This window comes from Andrena cerasifolii, chromosome 4 (assembly GCF_050908995.1).
Source record: "Andrena cerasifolii isolate SP2316 chromosome 4, iyAndCera1_principal, whole genome shotgun sequence".
Classification (NCBI taxonomy): domain Eukaryota; kingdom Metazoa; phylum Arthropoda; class Insecta; order Hymenoptera; family Andrenidae; genus Andrena; species Andrena cerasifolii.
The window spans coordinates 4,207,121-4,226,460 of NC_135121.1; the positions used below are offsets into that span (position 1 = coordinate 4,207,121).

The 19,340-nt window shown below is 41.0% G+C and overlaps 2 protein-coding genes across 2 annotated transcripts; one reads left to right on the plus strand and one right to left on the minus strand.

Annotated features, from left to right (window-relative positions):
- The first annotated feature begins 1,932 nt into the window (after positions 1-1,932).
- Fitm (acyl-coenzyme A diphosphatase Fitm) lies at positions 1,933-3,806 on the plus strand. Its single transcript, XM_076810425.1, has one exon. The coding sequence runs from the start codon at positions 1,933-1,935 to the stop codon at positions 3,115-3,117; it is 1,185 nt and encodes a 394-aa protein (XP_076666540.1). The 3' UTR covers positions 3,118-3,806.
- Positions 3,807-4,779: 973 nt separating this feature from the next.
- On the minus strand, positions 4,780-18,867 carry LOC143368032 (uncharacterized). The gene is made up of 7 exons (XM_076810372.1): positions 18,612-18,867; positions 11,081-12,111; positions 9,080-9,567; positions 8,751-9,010; positions 7,462-7,860; positions 6,724-7,104; positions 4,780-5,337 (listed from the first exon to the last, which is right to left on the minus strand). Exons 2-7 carry the CDS (start codon positions 12,093-12,095, stop codon positions 4,926-4,928), a joined length of 2,955 nt encoding a protein of 984 aa, XP_076666487.1. The 5' UTR covers positions 12,096-12,111; positions 18,612-18,867; the 3' UTR covers positions 4,780-4,925.
- Positions 18,868-19,340: the final 473 nt, after the last annotated feature.

The following is a 19,340-nucleotide window of genomic DNA, read 5'->3' on the forward strand; positions in this document are numbered from 1 at the left end:
AGGTAGATGAAAATAAAATAGAAAATAGAAAAATTTAATTTTTCAATATATAGATCAGGGTTGACCGTGGTTAGCTTCGCGTTGGCTGGTTTGGCGCTGGCGTCAGTTCGCGCACACATTACCACCGCTCCTGTAAGTGTTTACCCCTCCATCACTCGACAAGGACAGACATAAACTAGGGAAATCACTAGACAACCAATTTAAATGCCCATTCGGCAATAATCGGTAAACCACGGTAAACTTCGGCAATAATCAGCAAATTGTGGTAAGGTACATTTAGTCGATTTGAATATCCCGCTCGAATAGACAACCAATTTAAATGTCAAGGTCAAGTAAGGACTTCAAAGGTTCCGCCCGGAGTGACGCCTCTTATCATATCTCCTCTTTGGTCAGAGTCTGGTAGTGATGGAGGGGGGTGTCGTTCAACGTATCAGCAAGGCGGAGGTGCCCCCGGTGGCCCGCGAGCCACCAGTTAGTCGACCCTGGTATAGATGATTTTGTCTAACACGCGTTACTTCCTTCGGTTGCATATAGGTAGGTACTGTACGTAAATGTACGGAGCCGTTTTCGTATGCACAAGCACAAGCGCTCGCGCCCGTCGCGCCTGCAAAGAACGGAGGATCAGCCGTTCGAAAGGCAGAGCGGAACAAAGTATCAACGTGTCGCGACACAGTGCGGCATGTAATGGACAAAAATCGTAATAATCAATGCTTAATTTTTATGTGGTTATCCTATGTAACCATTATTCCGTAAATAAGGAATACGAATGTAAAATATAATATCCCAATAAACCAAATAGAGTCTCAATAATTATCATATGTTTCTTACAACTTAAAAACTAAAAAAAGTAGCGTCTTCGTGCATTATTCGTTCTTGTTTGTGATTTTTTTTTTAAATAGTGTTTGTTATATCTTAAATATGGATAATTTGAATAGAGGTACATATGTTTAATTTGGTAATTATTTAAACGTTGGCCCTCCTCACCGATTTTGATGACCTTGGAATATGTTGTTGGGGGCTCGATTCTGAACAACTTTTTTCTATACATGTTGCAGCCGCTCGGCTTTAGTTTTCGAGATATTCGCAAAAAACTGTGATCGGTAGTAGGTTTGGATTAAACGGTTTAGCGGCCCCCCGTTAAGTCCATTTTTTTTACCCATACAGTTTTCACTTTACTATTAAAAATTAAAATAAATATGGCTAAAAATTAGAGTTAAAAACTATGAATTTCATCACAGTTCTAATAAAAGTAAAATTTTGAGGTTATCAGTGGAATAAGAATATACAATTTGAATGAAATACAAATATACAAGTAATTAAATGAGATGAAGGTAAAACACACTTAAGAAATTAATTAATGGGGATATAGCTTGCAGTACAGGCAAATCGATACTTCTCAACAGAATCCTGGCAAAATTTATATCTTGCTCAAACACGATATAATTTTGATTGCAAATTAGGAGGCTAAATATTTTCTTACGCAGTAATTTATGCGAATTTTCTTTCCTTTCTGATAAAAGCAGTACTTGTTTACAAATGAGTACGTTTTCGCGCGTATCTGGCATCGTACGAATTATACGACGAAGTCCAAATGTAAATGTTTCCAATTAATATCCCGTAGTAGTGGGGATGCTTGAGGAGTGGATGACAAAGCAAAGCAGTGTATGGTCGCGACCGCACGGTGGTACTATTTTGAGTAACGGGTATCCTACGCGGTGCATGCGCCAGCTGATATCCTAACCAGCTGATCCACGGACGTAGTAAGTACGTACACAACAGAATCCTTAGTGGACACACATGAAAGAAACAACGATACAGGTTGCGCGAAGCTAACCTCGGTCGTACAAAGGGGACTCGCCTGACATGTGGCTACGTAACATATACCCGACCTGCTTATAACGTACGTACGATAACCTCTGCGTTGGTTACACGATGGCTACGGGGAAACGAAGAGGTGTGTATACAATGGCCGGCAATTCCGCGACGTTTGGCTCGGCCACCAATAATCTGAGGTCGAGTCGCATGAATTTCCGACCGAACTCGAGTCAGGAAGACAGAGGCGGGACTCGGCCCACCGCTGCACCCAGCTCCATTGGCCTAATCCTAGTAACGATGTTTTTACATGTTTGCAAGAAATCGTTACTGTTCGACACGAGGCTAAAGGTCGCCATATATTGCGGCGCGATATTCGTGGTGTCGATCATAGCGGACTTTGTTGCGATGCCGAGAACGTATTTCTCGCGTTCAGATAACGCGCTGAACCAATACTTCGTGAAGTGGGGATGGGGATGGCTACTGACCATAATCGTCCCATGGGTCGTGCTGACGGCACACACGCTCGGCTGCGGCCGTCGGTCGATCTTGCTGAGACATTTGGCGCGATTGGTCCTAGCCACAGTCGCATGGCTGCTGTGGATCAAGTTCTTCAACTACATTGAGACCAACTACGGTCGATGCCTCAGCACGAGGGACGTGCAGCTGCAAACGAAAGCGAAATGCCTGCAGTCTGGCAGATTCTGGAGCGGTCTCGATATATCCGGCCACACGTTTCTCCTGATATATTCCAGCCTGATTCTGGCGGAAGAGGGCTCCTCGTTAGTCGGATGGGAGGGTATAAAAGATCTGATCATGCGGGAAGAACACGCGCGAATGACTCCGAGCGAGCCTAGCACTGGCCCGCTGCGGAATCTGTCCAATTCGGATTTGGAGTTTCTGAAGAAGGCGCACAAAGCACTCACCCCTTATCTGAGGGGTCTGTTCATCGCGATGACGTTACTGCAACTGCTTTGGGACATTATGTTGGTATCCACGATGCTCTATTATCATATCATGATAGAGAAGTTTCTGGGAGGTATAGCGGCCGTTCTGACGTGGTACGTCACGTATCAGTGGTGGTACAAGTCGATGAAAAATTCGTTACCTCCGCCTGGCGACGGGTTGTTTAAATATAACGAGGTGAAGGTACACGATAACGCCTCGGCCAGGTCGAGACGCACCACTCTAAATGGTACAAATAGATTTATGGGATTTCCTATACGCACCAGCCAGGAAAATACCGACACCAGCGGTATTAATAGGCAGCCAGACTTTGACATAACTGCTTCTAGAATATTGTAACCATAAACTACACTTTAGTTTTTTTATTGGTTGGATTGGTCGAAACTTCTGTCTGTAAATGGCTTCCTTAATTACACCTATATTAAGACACATAACTGTAAGGTATCTCGAGATTACAACGTTTCCCTATGATTCTTTGGAAAGGTATCCTATCAGTGGCTATACTTTCTAAGACATGTAATTATTTCTAGAAAGCAAAACTCGGCGAAACGAACACTAATGGATTCTGGGAAATGGTATACGTCTCGGGGTGTCCGTGTAAGCAACGTTACAGATACGTACCTACTACGAATTCTCATTAAATTATACGAATCATCGGTGCTGTTTAGAAAGAAAACACAACGCCTTCCCTCGAAATACAGATTTCTACATGAAAGTTGATTACGCGAGTGTTTGCGATGCATTGTACTTAAATCTCGAACGATTATAAACTATACAGTACAGTTAAGCGAAGCACGTGTTCTTTTTTCTACCTCTACATGGATTGTTCAACCGATCTAACTATAGCTGTGCAGTACAATCGTTGTTATGGATAAACACTTCGTGACTTTGTTTTGTAATTTGTATTTAATAAACTCCGTTGTTAACAAAAGTGTTTGTCCCATAAGTTGGTGAAGTGCTTGTAATTAAGTATCTAATATAACTTGTTGAAGGTACAAAATACATTTTCCAGGGTGTTCATTTTGTTATATGAAGTTATCGGATTCTTTATATTCCACTACCGCAGTGTTTACGATTAACTCGCGCTACCTCTATAAAAAAATTGTATAAAAGAATACATTTCCTTTCGAGAATCTTTCGCGTCGGTACGTTTGTCCAGCAAGATTCATTATCTTAAATGATGGCAACTACTGTTCTAAGAATAATGTACAACATTCGATAGTAGCCACTCGCTTTACGTTTTCTAATGGAAAAGTGTTATCATTTCGAATTTCCCTGTGTAACTTAAAAGGTAGCAGTATAAGACGCGTACATTTCGTAGTAATATATTTATTTTTTTTTGCATTGAATTCAAACTCTTCCCTTAGATAGAAGTGTTCCGTTGCGGGATTATTAATGAAGTACTTCCATTAACTGTCATCCTAATTAATATCTAATTGTAAATGTTTCCACTTTTTCGTGGCCAATCAATTCTAAATTCACAATGCGAAGAATATAAACTTAATTCGTTGGCAAAATAAAAAAAAAAGAGGAGAGATTATAGAATATTTGTACAGGCGCGACATTTTATTGTCGTTGAATGTCACCAAACTCGCTTGGATCGTGTTAAATTTATGAGCACGGATATTTTGTGTATTTCAACAAAATTCCCTTCGTTCATACATAAATAAATTACACGTGTGTCTTTATTTACGTGCTTGGCATTTTTCTCGTAACATGACGCTGTCTTGTAATTTCTATTTACCCTATCTCTACAGATCAATGTGATAGTTCGATCCTTAAAAAGCCTTCAATGCTCGAAATTTCTTCTGCATTTACATGTAATATGTATATACGCGTGTGTATGTGAAAAAACGCACATGGCTCTTATCTTCGATGATGAAGAAACTGTACAGTATGATATTGGCTCAACATTGTATGCGTTTGTATATCGACGAAGGAAAGAAATTAAAAGAAAAGCAAGGAAAACGAAACGTTTGATATCGCAATCGGAGAAATCTCTTTAAATGAGTAACGCATCCATTTCTAATGCGCATCCCTTTCTCTCGTATCACACGTTATTTTATAGCAGCTAATTACATAATACGGCTAAGAAATATTCATGTTTGTACGTATTTACCTCCAAGGGTGAGAAAAACACTGCCTTATTAAACCTTTGATCTCTTACGAGCGATCGCGTCTTCTACTGCTTTCAACTGTTTCAGTAATTCTTCACGTCGCGAGCTCGCCTTCTTAGCAGCCTTGGCTGCGGCCGCAGCAACGCTTGCTTTGCTGTCGATCAAAGACGGCGATTCTAATCCTCTCTTCTTCCCAGCCATTAAAGCAGACCGGTCAACCTTTTTTACAGTCGTAGTATTGCTGGTTGGCTTCAACGTGAGCTTGATTTGTTGTTTGGTACCGCTCAGTTTCAAAGCGTCGATGCCCTTGGAGTCTTTTCGCGTTATCGGTGGAGTGGAACCCTTCCTTCGGCGAGTCTCGCTGGAAGAAGACGAGTAACTCGACTCACTGGAATCACTGCTGCTCCCACTGCTCTCTGATCCTGAGCTACTGTGTGAAGACCTAAAAACAAACTCCATTGTACCTTACGCATATATGTTTACTTCTTTACAGATATACCGTTTGAAATCGTTCAATTTTATCGCAGTTTTTATAGATACGAATACCGAAATATTTAGGCGTAGAAAATATATAGCGAAGTACTAGCGGTACACTGAAGTAAAGTGTACACTAGGCTGAAAAATATCGCTCCAACCAGGGCCGTTCCTGGGTTTTGGCCGCCCAGGTGCAAAAACAATATTGCCGCCCTTATTAATTTAATATTTTTTAATTAAGAATTTGATATGCAGTGTTTACTTTTAGAATTGGCCCAGACGACATGAGTGTTTTAGAAGGATTAGAAGGATTAGTTTGCTAAGTGACGTGTTTCGTCGTTTTGAAAAAAATGCATTTTGTCGGAATAGCAACAAAAGTAGTAAAGGTTGTTTTTTAAACTTTTTTTTTAAGCCTGTAATGAAAATTCAAAAAATCCGTTTGTAGATTGAAATGAGTTGTATGCATGCCTAAAATTTCATTAAAATCGGTTAACGTTGCTCTGAGCTACAAACCTTTAATGATCGCAGAATAAGGTCGAAAATCGCTGATTTCGGGAATTTCCGCAATTCTCCGCAGCGCACATTATGACGAAGAGTATACAGGAAACGGATTTATGAATTTGATAGAAAAAGATTTTTGTTTACCCTTCAATATGTACATATTGACTATACTAACAAGGGAACATCCCAAACCCGGAAATTCGAAAAATTCTGAAAGTTTGTGAATTTGTAGGGCATTTCCTCCTCATTACAACGCATTTTTTGTTTGTTGCCCAACTTCACTCTAAGGGGGTATAATTGACCACTGAAAATCCGGTTATTTTCCGATTTTGTGTTATAACTGGCGAACTGTAAAATAATTTTTTCACCGAATAATAGATCTAATTAAAAGAAGTAACTTTTGTCTTGAAACTTTTTTCCTATCTCTTACAGATTGCGAGTTACAAAATAAAATCGGAGAATAGCCGAATTTTCAGGGGTTAATTCCACCCGCTTAGAGTGAATTCGGGCAGCAAACAAAAATTGCGTTGTAATCAGAAGGAAATCCCCTATGTATTCACAAAGTTTCAGAGTTTTTGGAATTTTCGGTTTCGGGATCTTCCCTTGTAAGCAATACATCCATTTGCTTGCGTTGTTTGGTTGGAAAAAATTCCCGAAAACACTCTTACTTTTCAGACTATTACTAGTAGTCTGCTGCCACATTGGTGCGACGTTCACCGGGTACAGAGACTGCATTGTTTGAGTTATTAACTCTCGGTACTTCATCTTCCACTTATCATCTTCAGCCTCTACTGCTTTTACAACTTCGCTATACATCTTCTACCCATTATACACCGTTTGCATTTCTTTTTACCTGGATCTTGACCGACTTTTGATAACTTTCGCTACTGCAGCCGCTGCTATCGCTGCTTTATCTCTGGTCTTCTCGTGGTGACGTTGATGAGAGGACAGTGGACTCGGTGCAGGTGGGTTGAGCCCAGCACGTCGATGAAGCGTACCAGTTGTAGGAGAAATGGAGCCTTTGGGTGGACGGGGAGAGGGAGCGGGTGGATTCATCAGCATCACGCCGCGTTGGGGTGCAGCAGCTGCGACCGCTGGAGGATTCGGAGGCGGCGATGTCACGACTGCTTTCCCTTTGCCAGTACCACGGGCTCTAGAGGGAGGGGATGGTGAACGGGACCTGGATAGGGAGTCGTAAGAACTGTAGCTAGAGCGGCTCGAGCTACGGCTAGAACTAAAAAGAGGATACAGTACACTTGTACGTTTTTGTGCGTAATAAACATTTAAAGGAAAGAAAAAAGAAGAAAAAAAAAATCTAAACACGAACTTCTTATTCATGTATATTTGAAAGTCGAATTATTATGAATGGTAATACTGGTCATTACAAAGCAATCTCTCCAAGTTTCGAAACACAGATTTTCTAAACACTCTGGAAGAGTGATAGGTAAACAGTTATATTAAAAGATCGCTCAAAGTCTAGTACAATCTGTTTATAGTCGACTCCTATATTTCGAGTCCTCGTCGAAATAGCGCTTGGAGCGCTTGAATGGAAAGAAGATAATCATAATAATGGTTATCATAAAGATCATACCTTGTCGATGAATACGAAGAGCCTGAAGAATACGATTGCCTTCGTGATCGTCGAGAGGATGTATTCCGTCGCACGGTGCTGGGAGATTTCCTCCGCATCCAAGGATCAGCCCATTCGTCTCCTCTGCCTCTTTCTACTGGTGGCGGTTCCTCTTCGCGCCAAGGTTTCGTTGGTGGGATACGTTCTACTATAACTTCCCTTGACGGACGCTTATGCTTCTTCTCGTATTTCTCGTAATACTCTCGTTCCCTATCGCGTTCACGCTCCCTTTCCCTTTCTCTTTCTCTTGTGTGCGGTTGCGGAGAAACAGAATGGGGCGTAGTACGAGGCACAGCATGATAATCGACGCGTTCTCGGTATTCGGCGGTGGTTCGAGTCTCTGCTTTATAATGCACCCTCCTATAAAAAGTAAGTAGCATATAAACGTGTGTTCCTTGACCCGCCGGCGGGCGCGCGTCGTGTACTCAGTACACGGAGGTCAGTTTTTGGCTGAAAAAGCTGTTTTACCGTGATCTATTCTACCCAGCACCCCTATGTATTCTTCCAGCGGACATTTTTGCATAATGCTACGTACTTGTCAGGTTCAAATTTAGTTTGGAAGTATCTCTGATTGAATGAAAACGAAAATATGCCGCGTATCCTGCCGGTGAGCGCACCCGTGTACTCCCAAAGTTTCCTAGGTGTCCGCCTCCGATTACTTTGGTTTTTGGATATGTTTTAGAGGACCGAAAAATAAGAATCAGGTGTCTTATTATTTTCGCCTGTTTGCAAGTTTGGGGTGAAACCACCCCTCAAAGGTTTTCAGGTAGTCGTCTCCGATTGCTTTAGTTTTTTAAATTCTTATGAAATGTGAGGAGTGGTTTCACCTCCTAAACATGCAAGCGGGCCAAAATAAAGACGCCTGTTTCTTATTTTTCGGTCCTCTGAAAAACATATCCAAAAACCAAAGCAATCGGAGGCGGACACCTGAGAAACTTGTGAGTACACGGGCGCGCTCGCCGGCAGGATATGCGGCATACTTTCGTTTTCATTCAGAGACACTTCCAAACTGAATTTGAACCTGACAAGTACGTAGCATGATGCAAAAATATCCGCTGGAAGAATACACAGGGGTGCTGGGTAGAAAACATCACGGTAAAACGGTTTTTCAGCCAAAACAGACCCCCGTGTACGGAGTACACGACGCGCCCGCTCGTGTAAAACTTTTAGGCGCGACTGCCGGCGGGTTAAAGAAGAAAACGATACAATACGCGAAACAAAATATCTGCTTTACAGGTGACAGGTATTACCTATAATACTCTGGCGGTGCTGCCGGCGGTGCGTAGTAAGGATCAGGTTCTTCGACGTATCTTTCTGGTGTAATCCTCGGCGGTAGTACTCTTCGAGGTGCCTCCCTTGGTGGCCATCTTTCGACAGGTGGTTCTGGGCTGGCTGCTCTAACGTAGTATCCTGCTTCTCTGTCTAATTCGTCTTGTCCTAAGCTTAAATTCATTTTCTTTTCTTCAAAGTCCATGTCCGATTCCTTGCGTTTGTTTGCCTTGCGCATCATCTGCGTTGGGACGCGGGTAAATATTGATAAACGTGACTCTTCTTAAAATACAATGCTAACGATACTTACTTCCTTGGCATGTCGTAGTCCGCGTTCCCATGCGGATTCTGTGGGAAGTTCTTCTATTTTTGGCGTATGTGGTGGCGCCCCGTAACCAGGTAAAGGTCTCACCATATTTGGCCTATCAATATGCGGTCTGTAATCGTGCGAGGCAGCTGCGTGCGGTGGATACGCCATTGGCCTCACCATATCAAACATGGTGTAATTACCCTTATCGGTTACACCTGGGTGCAAAAATCTACAACTGACTCCCCATGTACATTGGCCCCGGTTGTAAAAACGACAAACAGGCCTTGGTTCTGTTTCCTCTGGCCGGGCATCATCGCCATCGCTGAGCTCGCCTTCTTCTAACTCAGATTCTACTTTTTCACCATCTTCTTCTCCTTCTTCTTTGTCAATTACTTCACCCCCTTCTTTCGATTTAACTTTATCTTTATCCTTGTCCTTTCCCTCTTTTTCGTCCTTATTCTCTTTGATGATTGGCCCTTCTGTTTCTCCTAAAAATTCCATGTTCAATTACACTCATTTCAAATGTAAATAATATTCAAGTGTCATTAGATTCATAGAAATTCATAGTTTAACAAATTTTAAAAGAATTCCCGACGGTGGGAACTGAGTATGGTGGGGAAAAGACTACAAAGTCTTAATAGATTCCCTTAACTCGGCGGGAGGCGCTACTGGGTAAAATTTACCACAGAGGCACAAGTTGCGAAAATATATTTTCGGCGGGGGAATAACCGACCAAGTGCAATAAAAGACCAAAACCTTTCACTAACACTATGTAAACTGATGATTTTAACAAGGGAACATCCCGAACCCGGAAATTCAAAAAATTCTGAAACTGTGAATATGTAGGGAATTTCCCCCTGATTACAACACAGTTTTTGTTCGCTGTCCAAATTCACTCTAAGGGGGTGTAATTGACCCCTGGAAATCCGGGTATTTTCCGATTTTCTATTATAACTCGTGAACTGTAAAATATTTTTTTACCAAATGATAGATCTAATTAAAAGAAGTAACTTTTGTCTTGCAATTTTTTTTCTATCTCTTACATTTCGCGAGTTATAATACAAAGTCTGAAAATAGCCGAATTTTCGGAGGATAACTTCACCCCCTTCGAGTGAATTTGGACAAAAAGGTGTTATGAATTGTTTTCTTTGCGTTCGTTGATAAGTTCATAGCATCTACTTTTGATATCGACCTCAATTTGATATTGTTACTAAAGAAAGAAGACTAATTTCTGTTATTCGATTTTATAACCAAGTAAAAAAAAGACTGAGACTGAGTTTTTGTTACAATTTTTTAAAGAACTTTAATAAAGATTTTGAGATATTTCTTAAATTTTATTTGCTTCTTAAAACACCGTACTTTAATATGAAAATAAGAAAGTTAGAAGAAATATTCTGAAACTGTGGCTTTCAATTTTGGGTATTTTTGATCCGGTAGGGACAACGTGTTGCATATTGAGGTGCGAGTCCCGCCGAGTTAAAAGTGTATCACGTTGTATATATATAGTGTTTCCTGATGATGTTGGAAAATTACTTCATCACGCTACAGGATTCTCTTCAAACTCGTTAGTCTGTATTTTTAACTTAGAGTAATTTCAGAGGCGGATTTAACGGCAGGCGCACCGGGCGCGCGCCCGGGGCCCCGACTTCTGAGGGGCCCCACAAAAACCAACTTTCCACTTTTTTTAAATGACACCAAATTTGATTTTACATTGTAAGCGGATCGTAAAATTGTAAGCGAGAAAAGTATAAGACTGTAAAAAGTCATAATGTTTTAATTTCAATAAAATTAGAATAAAGTATATGTATAATATACTTTATTCAAATTTTATTGAAATTAAAACATTGTGAGTACATAATCTGTTTATGTGTTTAAAAATGTGGTTAACGTGATTTTATTTTTCCTGTCTTTCCCTTTTTTGTAAGGGGCCCAATATTTTCTTTTGGGCCCGGGGCCTCAACCGACCTTAATCCGCCTCTGAGTAATTTGTAAGATATTTACCTTCGTCTCGCTCATCTTTCCACTGACCATCAGCTTCGAAGTCCAATTGTTCATTTTCTTCTGTTAATCCAACGGGGGCACTTTTATCTTCTTTTTCTATTTTAACATCATTGTTTACCATACGTTTCTCCTCGTTCTGTTGATTTTTCTGGAGTTCTAATTCATGCTCTGCCGCGCCATCAACGCCATCCATACTTTCTAGATCAGAGACATCTGATAAATCTTCACCGTGTGTAATTTGAGCAGGCTTTGACTTAGTTATCGATTCAGGTTCATCTTCGATGTCCCCGTCCGAAATTTGTTCGCCATCCAACTCATTGAACGAACCGCTTTTCGTTGGTGGGGAATGTGGCAGTGAGTGCTTATCGGATTCCTGATCGTCCATAGGGGATGCTGGATCTGATTTTGGAGAACTTCTTCCAGACATTAATGACTTTGCAGAGCTACGTCCAGACCTCGGAGATTTTGGCGAGCTTTGCCTGGACTCGCTGTTCTTATAAGAATATGATTTAGGAGTATTGTCTCCAGACCTTTCTGTGTCGACCTCCAGTTCAAATTGTTTGGGTTCCGTGTCTTCGAGGTGTAACGATTTAGAATCGTTAGGGGTAGACGGACATGATCTCTCATCTTGCATGGGAGAACGAGACAAGCTGCGGTCGCTTCTCAGCGAATCCAAAGAGTTATTTCTTGAGTGATACGACTTTGGTGTGGTAGGTGGTGACTTGGATAAACTGCGAATGGATCTTGGAGAACCCTCTTCGCTGGGGGATGCTACTCTAGATCTCTGAGATTTCGGCGATATCGGCGTGTATCTCGGAGACTTTGAGTCTCTTTCAGACGTTACGGACATAGGTGACTTCCCCCTCGAAGAAACAGAGCTTGCTCTAGATTTATGGCCCGACATGGATGAATGCTGGGAGTAGCTTGGCGACGCCACATTTTCGGCAGACGGAGCTCGGTTTCTCCTTCCAACATAATCCTCAGAAAAGGAACTTTCAGAACCAGAGTCTGACATGGTGAATTATTCTAGCCTGTAAACAAGTGATTTTCTTACAATATGTATAGTCACATTTGTCAAAAAAAAATAGGGGCCACTGCTGAAACGACTCATTAAATTCCTCTTACTTGAGAAGTGAATTTTTTTTAGCCATACCGACCAAATGTAGCACTGAAAAATCTGCATCAGTAGCATCGCAGGGCTTACCTGTGTCAATAAGAGCCTGTGCAGTACTCGCTCTTGAAGGCACAACGCGCGCGATCCATACAATGTCGAACATACTTTTTATATCACGTCGGGAACTTTTTTCCTTTACTAACAACTTTTATACTGTATACTTAAACTGAACTTTCTTCACATATATAATACATACTGTTATTTTTCAAGACTTTTTTTACCCGGAACTTTTTCGTTTATGTTTTAAACTTTCAACTCGAACACAACACAAACTAAGAAAGGCCGGTAAACCACAAACCGTTTTGTACTGCACTAGAAACTATAACGAACGGACTTTTTCAACCTGTAAGAATGTATTTTGGGTGTATGGAGAAACAAAGAGCAAAGGGGAGGGGAAATCTCAGGGGGAAATAATCTAAAGTATTGCTTTTACCATCGTACGTGAGTAAAGCTACACAGAAATAATATATCAGTTGTAATACTTCCAACTGGTGCTTCTACATCACAAATGAACAATAAAGAATAACCATAAGAGTCTGGTAGGAGGTATTAGTGACAATAAAGTAAACATCAATTTATTCTGATGAGAATAATATAAAACATATTAAAAAGAAACTGTTAGAAAATGAAATTATATATTCGGGTAAATTTTTTAAGTAGAAAACACTTTGCTGTATAAATCAGGTAAAATAGAAATATTCAATATTTAATAATATAAGAAATAAGATTATGTTGTTGACCCAATAGTATATGCATATCACAGGACTATTACACATAGATCAGATTGCAGTAATATTTGACAACTCACAATCAAATAGGACATACTACGATATGACCCAACCAGCATAATAAACTGAAATTTTGGGGAGGTGGGAGGGAGGGGGAGAGGCCCCTTATTATAAAATTGTAGCTTCGGATATTTGTTAGTTTCTGAAATATTAATAAAAAATTATTGTTCATTTTTTTGGACGTTGGTGCAAGCCTCTCTACCTGGGAGCCATCCTCCATTTTTTATTTTTGAAATTTTGTAACCACAGCCTCATTTTTAGCATCGCCAAGCTCGTGTCGGTTCGCTATCAGGCTTTACGCACCCGCAAGCACCTCCCGCGCTAACATAGCCCCAACTAATACCGTCGGATGAGAAAAAGTCGACGGCGACGAGATGGTTGTGATAGTACCCAAGTTTTTTTTATTAATATCTCAGAAACTAACAAATATCCGAAACTAAAATTTTATATTAAAACTCCCCTCCCCCTCCTGCCCAGCCCCTCGAAATTTCGGTTCATTACGATGGGTCACATCGTAGTACAGCCATCACATAATTTATTGATCGAAACCAATGTTACAGTCTCGCAAATCACGATCGTGACAAATACTAATAAACTGGTAATCAATGCATTCTTGCACAAATTCAATTAGTGCGGTTTTATATCATGTTGCATCATCAAAATTACACAAACACAATATATTCATCTGGAAAATTTTAGTACTGTTAGAAGCCAAATAATGAATACAGGTGCAGTGTTACATAAATACGTGTATTAATCAGAAAATTTCAGAATTATTTTAAGATAGCAAACAAAGGGAGATCGCAACAGCGAGGCGCAGATTTTAACCAATTCTTTCTCTGGTAAATTTAAAGCTGAAATGAGTAGATGTATCGGAGTATCTATGCAGATGAAAATTACTTACAAAGATATACAGCAGGCTTGGGAATTAAAGGGTCTTATACCTTTCTCTAAAACGTGGTCAATGTTTGCGAGTGATTCAGGGATAAACTATTAATCCGATTGGTTTAATTCTTTTTGTGTTTTATAGGTATATGTTTATATACCTATGGTTATACAGGGCCATCCGTTAAAACTGCAACCTACGCGCGCGCGAACAAACGAAATGGCAACACCGCCTCACGGACGCATTCCACTACAACCATTCACCGGCCCGGCGTTCGGAGGGCTGCCAGTGACTCTGGACAGCTGTGATGCCCGAGCTTCGAAAATTTTAGGATGGTCTCTTTCAAATTAACGTCGCAAAGAGCTATTTGAAATTTTCCGGCCCGGGTTTCAATTTGGGGCCTTTTTCGTACAACTTTTGAACTATAAAAGATATTCGAATGCAATTTGCGCCGAAAAATTAGGAAAAATTATTCCTTCTTAATGATGGATAATTGAAAATATTTTACGTTTACTTAATTTTTCTTTTATCAACTTTTTAACCATAATTGTTGTGAAAAGCTTTTGCAAATCGTTTATTTGATACTGTATTTAATGCTCTTTTTAAAATTCATGGTGTCGATAAACAATAGGCTAGTCGTTTCTGTATCATTACTTTCAGAAATTGAGAATTTAAATTTTTATTCAATTATGTGTTAGTTTTGCAAACCTCAGAATCTATTGTTCTGGTTTCCTTTTTTATAATTTTATCCTTAATGCAGTGCATGCATAAATCGGACGTCACGAGTAACGAATAGGACGTGTTTTTGATTGTAGCGGTGTTTGAATTTTTGGTAATTATTTAGAAGTTTTCCATCCTCATCGATTTCAATGAGTTTTGGATATGTTATCAAGATCAAGATTCTGAACAACTTTTTCCTACACATGTTACCGCCGCACGACCTTCGTTTTCGAGATATTTGCGAAAAACTTCTGTTGATTTATTCCTACTCAACGCATTCCACTTTCCAAGTTGTCCCCAGTATTAATATTGGTTGGGGCTAGATTAGTGCGGGGGCACGTAAAGCATGATAGCGAATTGATGTGAGTTTAGAGATTTGAACCAGAAACTTGCGGATGCCCGTCAACACCCCCACTCATATCGGTTGGCCATCATGCTTTACGCGCCCGCGAGCGGGCGCGCGCTACCCGCGCTAATCTAGCCCCAACCAATACTAGTACCCGGGTCAAGTTGGAAAGTGGAACGCGTTGCGTCGGAATAAGTCAAAAGAAGTTTTTCGCAAATATCTCGGAAACGAAAGTCGAGCGGCCTCAAAAAAGTGTCCCCGACATTATATCCAAAAATCATTGACATCGCCGAGGACGGAAAACTTCTAAATAATTACCTAATTTTTTTCTATAATTTTTGTGTCTGAATGTTTTAACCTTTTAGTTACTCAACGCCACGCCTATACCGGTTTCCGTTAATGTCATTTTTTGGAACGATGCGCCATTATTGTGGCTTTTACAAGCAGGTGGCGAAAAATCTCTCCGTACAGGGGTATAGCGCCGCAGTCAACCCTGTCGTAGCTAAAATTTGTGAAATTAAGACGAGTACGAAACCAGTCGACATTGTTTTCAAACTTCATTACAGTGATCTGGGGTGCGAGTGGCAAACCGATCATAAAAGCGAAGCGCGTGGCTCGCTTACCTGGGCCGGGAATTTTCGCACAGCTCTTTTCGACGTTAATTTGAAAGAGACCATCCTAAAATTTTCGAAGCTCGGGCATCACTGCTGTCCAGCGGTCGCTGGCAGCCCTCCGAGCGCCGGGCCCTGAATGGTTGTAGTGGAATGCGTCCGTGAGGCGGTGTTGCCATTTTCGTCTGTTCGCACGCGCGTAGGTTGCAGTTTTAACGGATGACCCTGTATAGTGCCTATACGTGCTATAGTGATTCAAGTGTGAAGTCACTCAGCGGGATCTTAATCGACACCCTGCTGGGTACTGGCCGCCAAAAGTGCCCTCCCTACTACCTCTTGCAGGACTGTGTTTAGGGAAGACCAGGACAAAACTGGGGCCCTAAAGATTAACAGAAAATAAAACAGAAATTGAAGATACGTTTATCATTATTAAAATACATCAATTAAGCTTTGCTACTGGCTATTAAAAGTTGTCTCATTGTCAGCACATATTAAATACAAATCTATTTTAGTAAGGTATATGTACTGTGGCGCGATGGAAAGAAGCAGCTTGAAATGTCACAGGGGCAAGAGGGGTTCTTCGCTCGCATTGGCTCCCGCCGCCCGTGCCCCGTTTGCTTACTTTGTATCCGTCGACGTTGTCGCGCCGGCCAATAGGGATATACTATTCGGACTTGATATTCGGCCCCTAGAGTTTCTCGACCGCCTTCTTTCCATCGGGGGACAGTACCTACTGCATTAGAACAGTAGTAATACAAATTATTTTATATTAATAACTTATTTGAAATTAAAATCACTGCATGTCTTTAAGTAATTTTGGAGGTTTTACCCTTTAGGGCCCCGAGTTTGTCCTGATCTTCCCTAAATACAGTCCTGCAAGATGTAGTAGGGTGGCATGTTTGGCAGCCTGTACCCAGCAGGGTATCGGTTAAAACCCCGCTGAGTGACTTCACACCTAAGTCACTATAGCTCGTATAGGCACTATATACCTCAGGTATGAGAATTGGAAAATTTTAAAAAATGTGGCTTTTTCTCGAAACATCGATTTCCAAGACGGTGGGCATAACTGCCTCACCGTTCGTCCGATTAACTTCATTATTTATACACATATTCTACATAAGATTCGTTATCTGGTAACGTTGAGCTTTTTTAATTAAATTGAACTATTATTTAATAACAAGCAAAAACGTACGACTTTCATAGCGAAAATCAGGAAAATTCGAAAAAATGGCAACGTCACCAGATAACTACAATCCCAAAAATTGTTAAAAAAATCTGAGATTTTTTATTCAGACCACTCGTATAGGCTGAATCATGCCCTCTGTTTGGGACAGCGCCAGAAAACATGTTCTACACCACCGCACGCGGACGCCACATTTCTAAAAATTTTCAAATTCTCATACCTGTTTTATAATTTATAATCATATACCTATAAAACACAAAAAGAATTAAACCAATCGGGTTAATAGTTTATCCCTGAATCACTCGCAAACATTGACCACATTCTAGCACCGAGAAACGTACATGACCCCTTAAGTCAGGGGTGTCGAACTACCGGCTCGCGAGCCGCAGTGGCTCTTTCTCCTCTTCGCCTGCTCCATAGAGCCATAGGAGAGCGGCCCCCTCCACACCTACTTCACTCTGATGAATTTCTCCTCCAGGTGCCGCACTCTCTCCCTGCCGAGTCTCGTGCAACGCCTGGAGAAAAATAAGTGGGGGAGCCGGCTGTCCGGGCCCCGACTCGTGCGGCTCTTGGAGTTAGAAAGTTCGACACTCCTGCCTAAAGTGAACTTGGCGGCTGATTTTCAGAGGCAACGCCACCTTTCTCTCTCCGCGCGTTTTAGCCCCCGTGGCGGCCTACGTGCTTGAAGCGCCTCAGGCCCGTACCACGTGAACCGCGCGTGGCACGTTGACAAAACAAAAACGCATCGTAAAACGTGCTCTCTGGGACGATGTGGAAACCTATTGATACAATGTCGCCCCGATGCGCCACGAGCAGCTCGTATTGTACGGGCCTGAGGCACTCCAAGCAACTGGGCCGCCGCACGGGCCAAGACGCACGGCAGGAGAAAGGAGGCGTTGCCTCTGAAAATCAGCCACCAAGTTCACATAATTCCCAAGCCTGATGTACAGGATGATCTGAAAAAAGTTCAAGAATCTACAGGTACGTAGCATTCAAAATATGACAAAAAATAGACCAGTTAACACAGGTGTGCAAAATAACCTGAATCAACTTAAAAGAAGGTAAAGATAGGTCTCACTAAAAGTCAAATTTTTATGATTGGTTTCTATGAAGTACAGTGTATGTATGCATAAATCTTCTATTTCAATATATATATATATATGACATACTTGTAGCAGAAACTTAAACTTAAGAAATTCTTAAAAATTCTCTATATCTTCAATTACAAAACCTTTCTGTTCTCAATTTGATCTTTGAATTCTCAATTTGCAATTCGAACAGTTCACCTTAAATTTACCAAGAAGGAAAAGTTCGAAATTAGCGAGCTCCCTGCTCTGACTACTCCCGAAGTGTTTGAAATAATTTTTACCTAAGTTCTGAACCACTCTCTCAGTGGTACATTCCGAGAATGTAATTAAGTATCCGTAACTCGTGATCGAATTTCCGAGCGTATTAGTGCAGCATCACACCAGAAGGCATATACAATTATGTATACTTTGTGAATACTACAGATTATAGAATCCAAAGAAACACGAAAAATAGGAACTACTTAATACGATCGTAAAATGAAAAAGAAAAACGTTTATTAACACCTTGATTAGTAATTACGACATTTTCTTAATGCACGTTAATCATTACACTGAATACAAGTTTATTCAAGTATTTTCGTAGGTGTATTGAGGTTAATGCTGCAGCCATTCGAGATATTACTGCAAATCAACCTGCGAAATTCTGAACGGTGGGTGTTGCGATATTTTGTATATCGTTTGGAAGAGATAGAATTATTTGTAAGCTCGGCCGAGAATGCGTCGTGGGATTCTTACCTTGGTCGCGCGTATGCCTGTGGGCCTTTGAAGATTTCAAGGCTCCGAGGCTTAAGGCGGCCGGCGTCACCCAGATATTACGGATTAGATTTCTCGCCTCCGTCCCCGTTTTATCGTTTTTTCAAGTTAATTCTACCCCAAGTTGAAACGTTGCTAACACCCCAACTAATCGGCCACCGCAGGATCGGTCCTTAGTGGTCCTTAGAGAGGACAAAGCACACACGAAAAATTCGTAGAACGCAGGAACCGAAAGTCCTTCATTACCATTACTGCAAACCATAGGTTACCCATGACATAGACGATATGGGTCGAAATCGGCCGTGTCCTTTGTTTCCGTACATATGTCGTAGAATTCAATACACACGTTCTCAATAGTTCTCATGTGAACGCATCTTTTACATTTCGACTCATGTAAACTACGCATAATGAATGCAATACAGCGCACCTGCTGGCCACCGCTGGTATCACACATTTTAAATTCCCTCAATTCCAACTGTAACGAATAATTTGGTGATAGTTCCAGGTTCCAGGGAACAATGTGAATAATACACGCATTTGGAAAAATATCAGCATATATAAGTATTTCTTCGTGTTTGGTAAATAGGTTAAATGTCCCGATTACCGTGCCCTGTCCCTATTACCGTGCCTTTATGCTTAAAGAATCAAAGCATGTTAATTCAGCGAATTACTGTGACGAATCACGGTTAGTGATTTTGCACTCCATCCCTT

Bases quoted from the DNA above. Each gene is read 5' to 3' on its own strand.
- Fitm (XM_076810425.1), top strand. From the start codon at position 1,933: ATGGCTACGGGGAAACGAAGAGGTGTGTATACAATGGCCGGCAATTCC.
- LOC143368032 (XM_076810372.1), bottom strand. From the start codon at position 12,095: ATGTCAGACTCTGGTTCTGAAAGTTCCTTTTCTGAGGATTATGTTGGA. The intron at 9,568-11,080 runs GTAAATATCTTA...TGGAATTTTTAG, and splicing joins GAAAGATGAGCGAGACGAAG to GAGAAACAGAAGGGCCAATC. The intron at 9,011-9,079 runs GTAAGTATCGTT...GTCCCAACGCAG, and splicing joins GACTACGACATGCCAAGGAA to ATGATGCGCAAGGCAAACAA.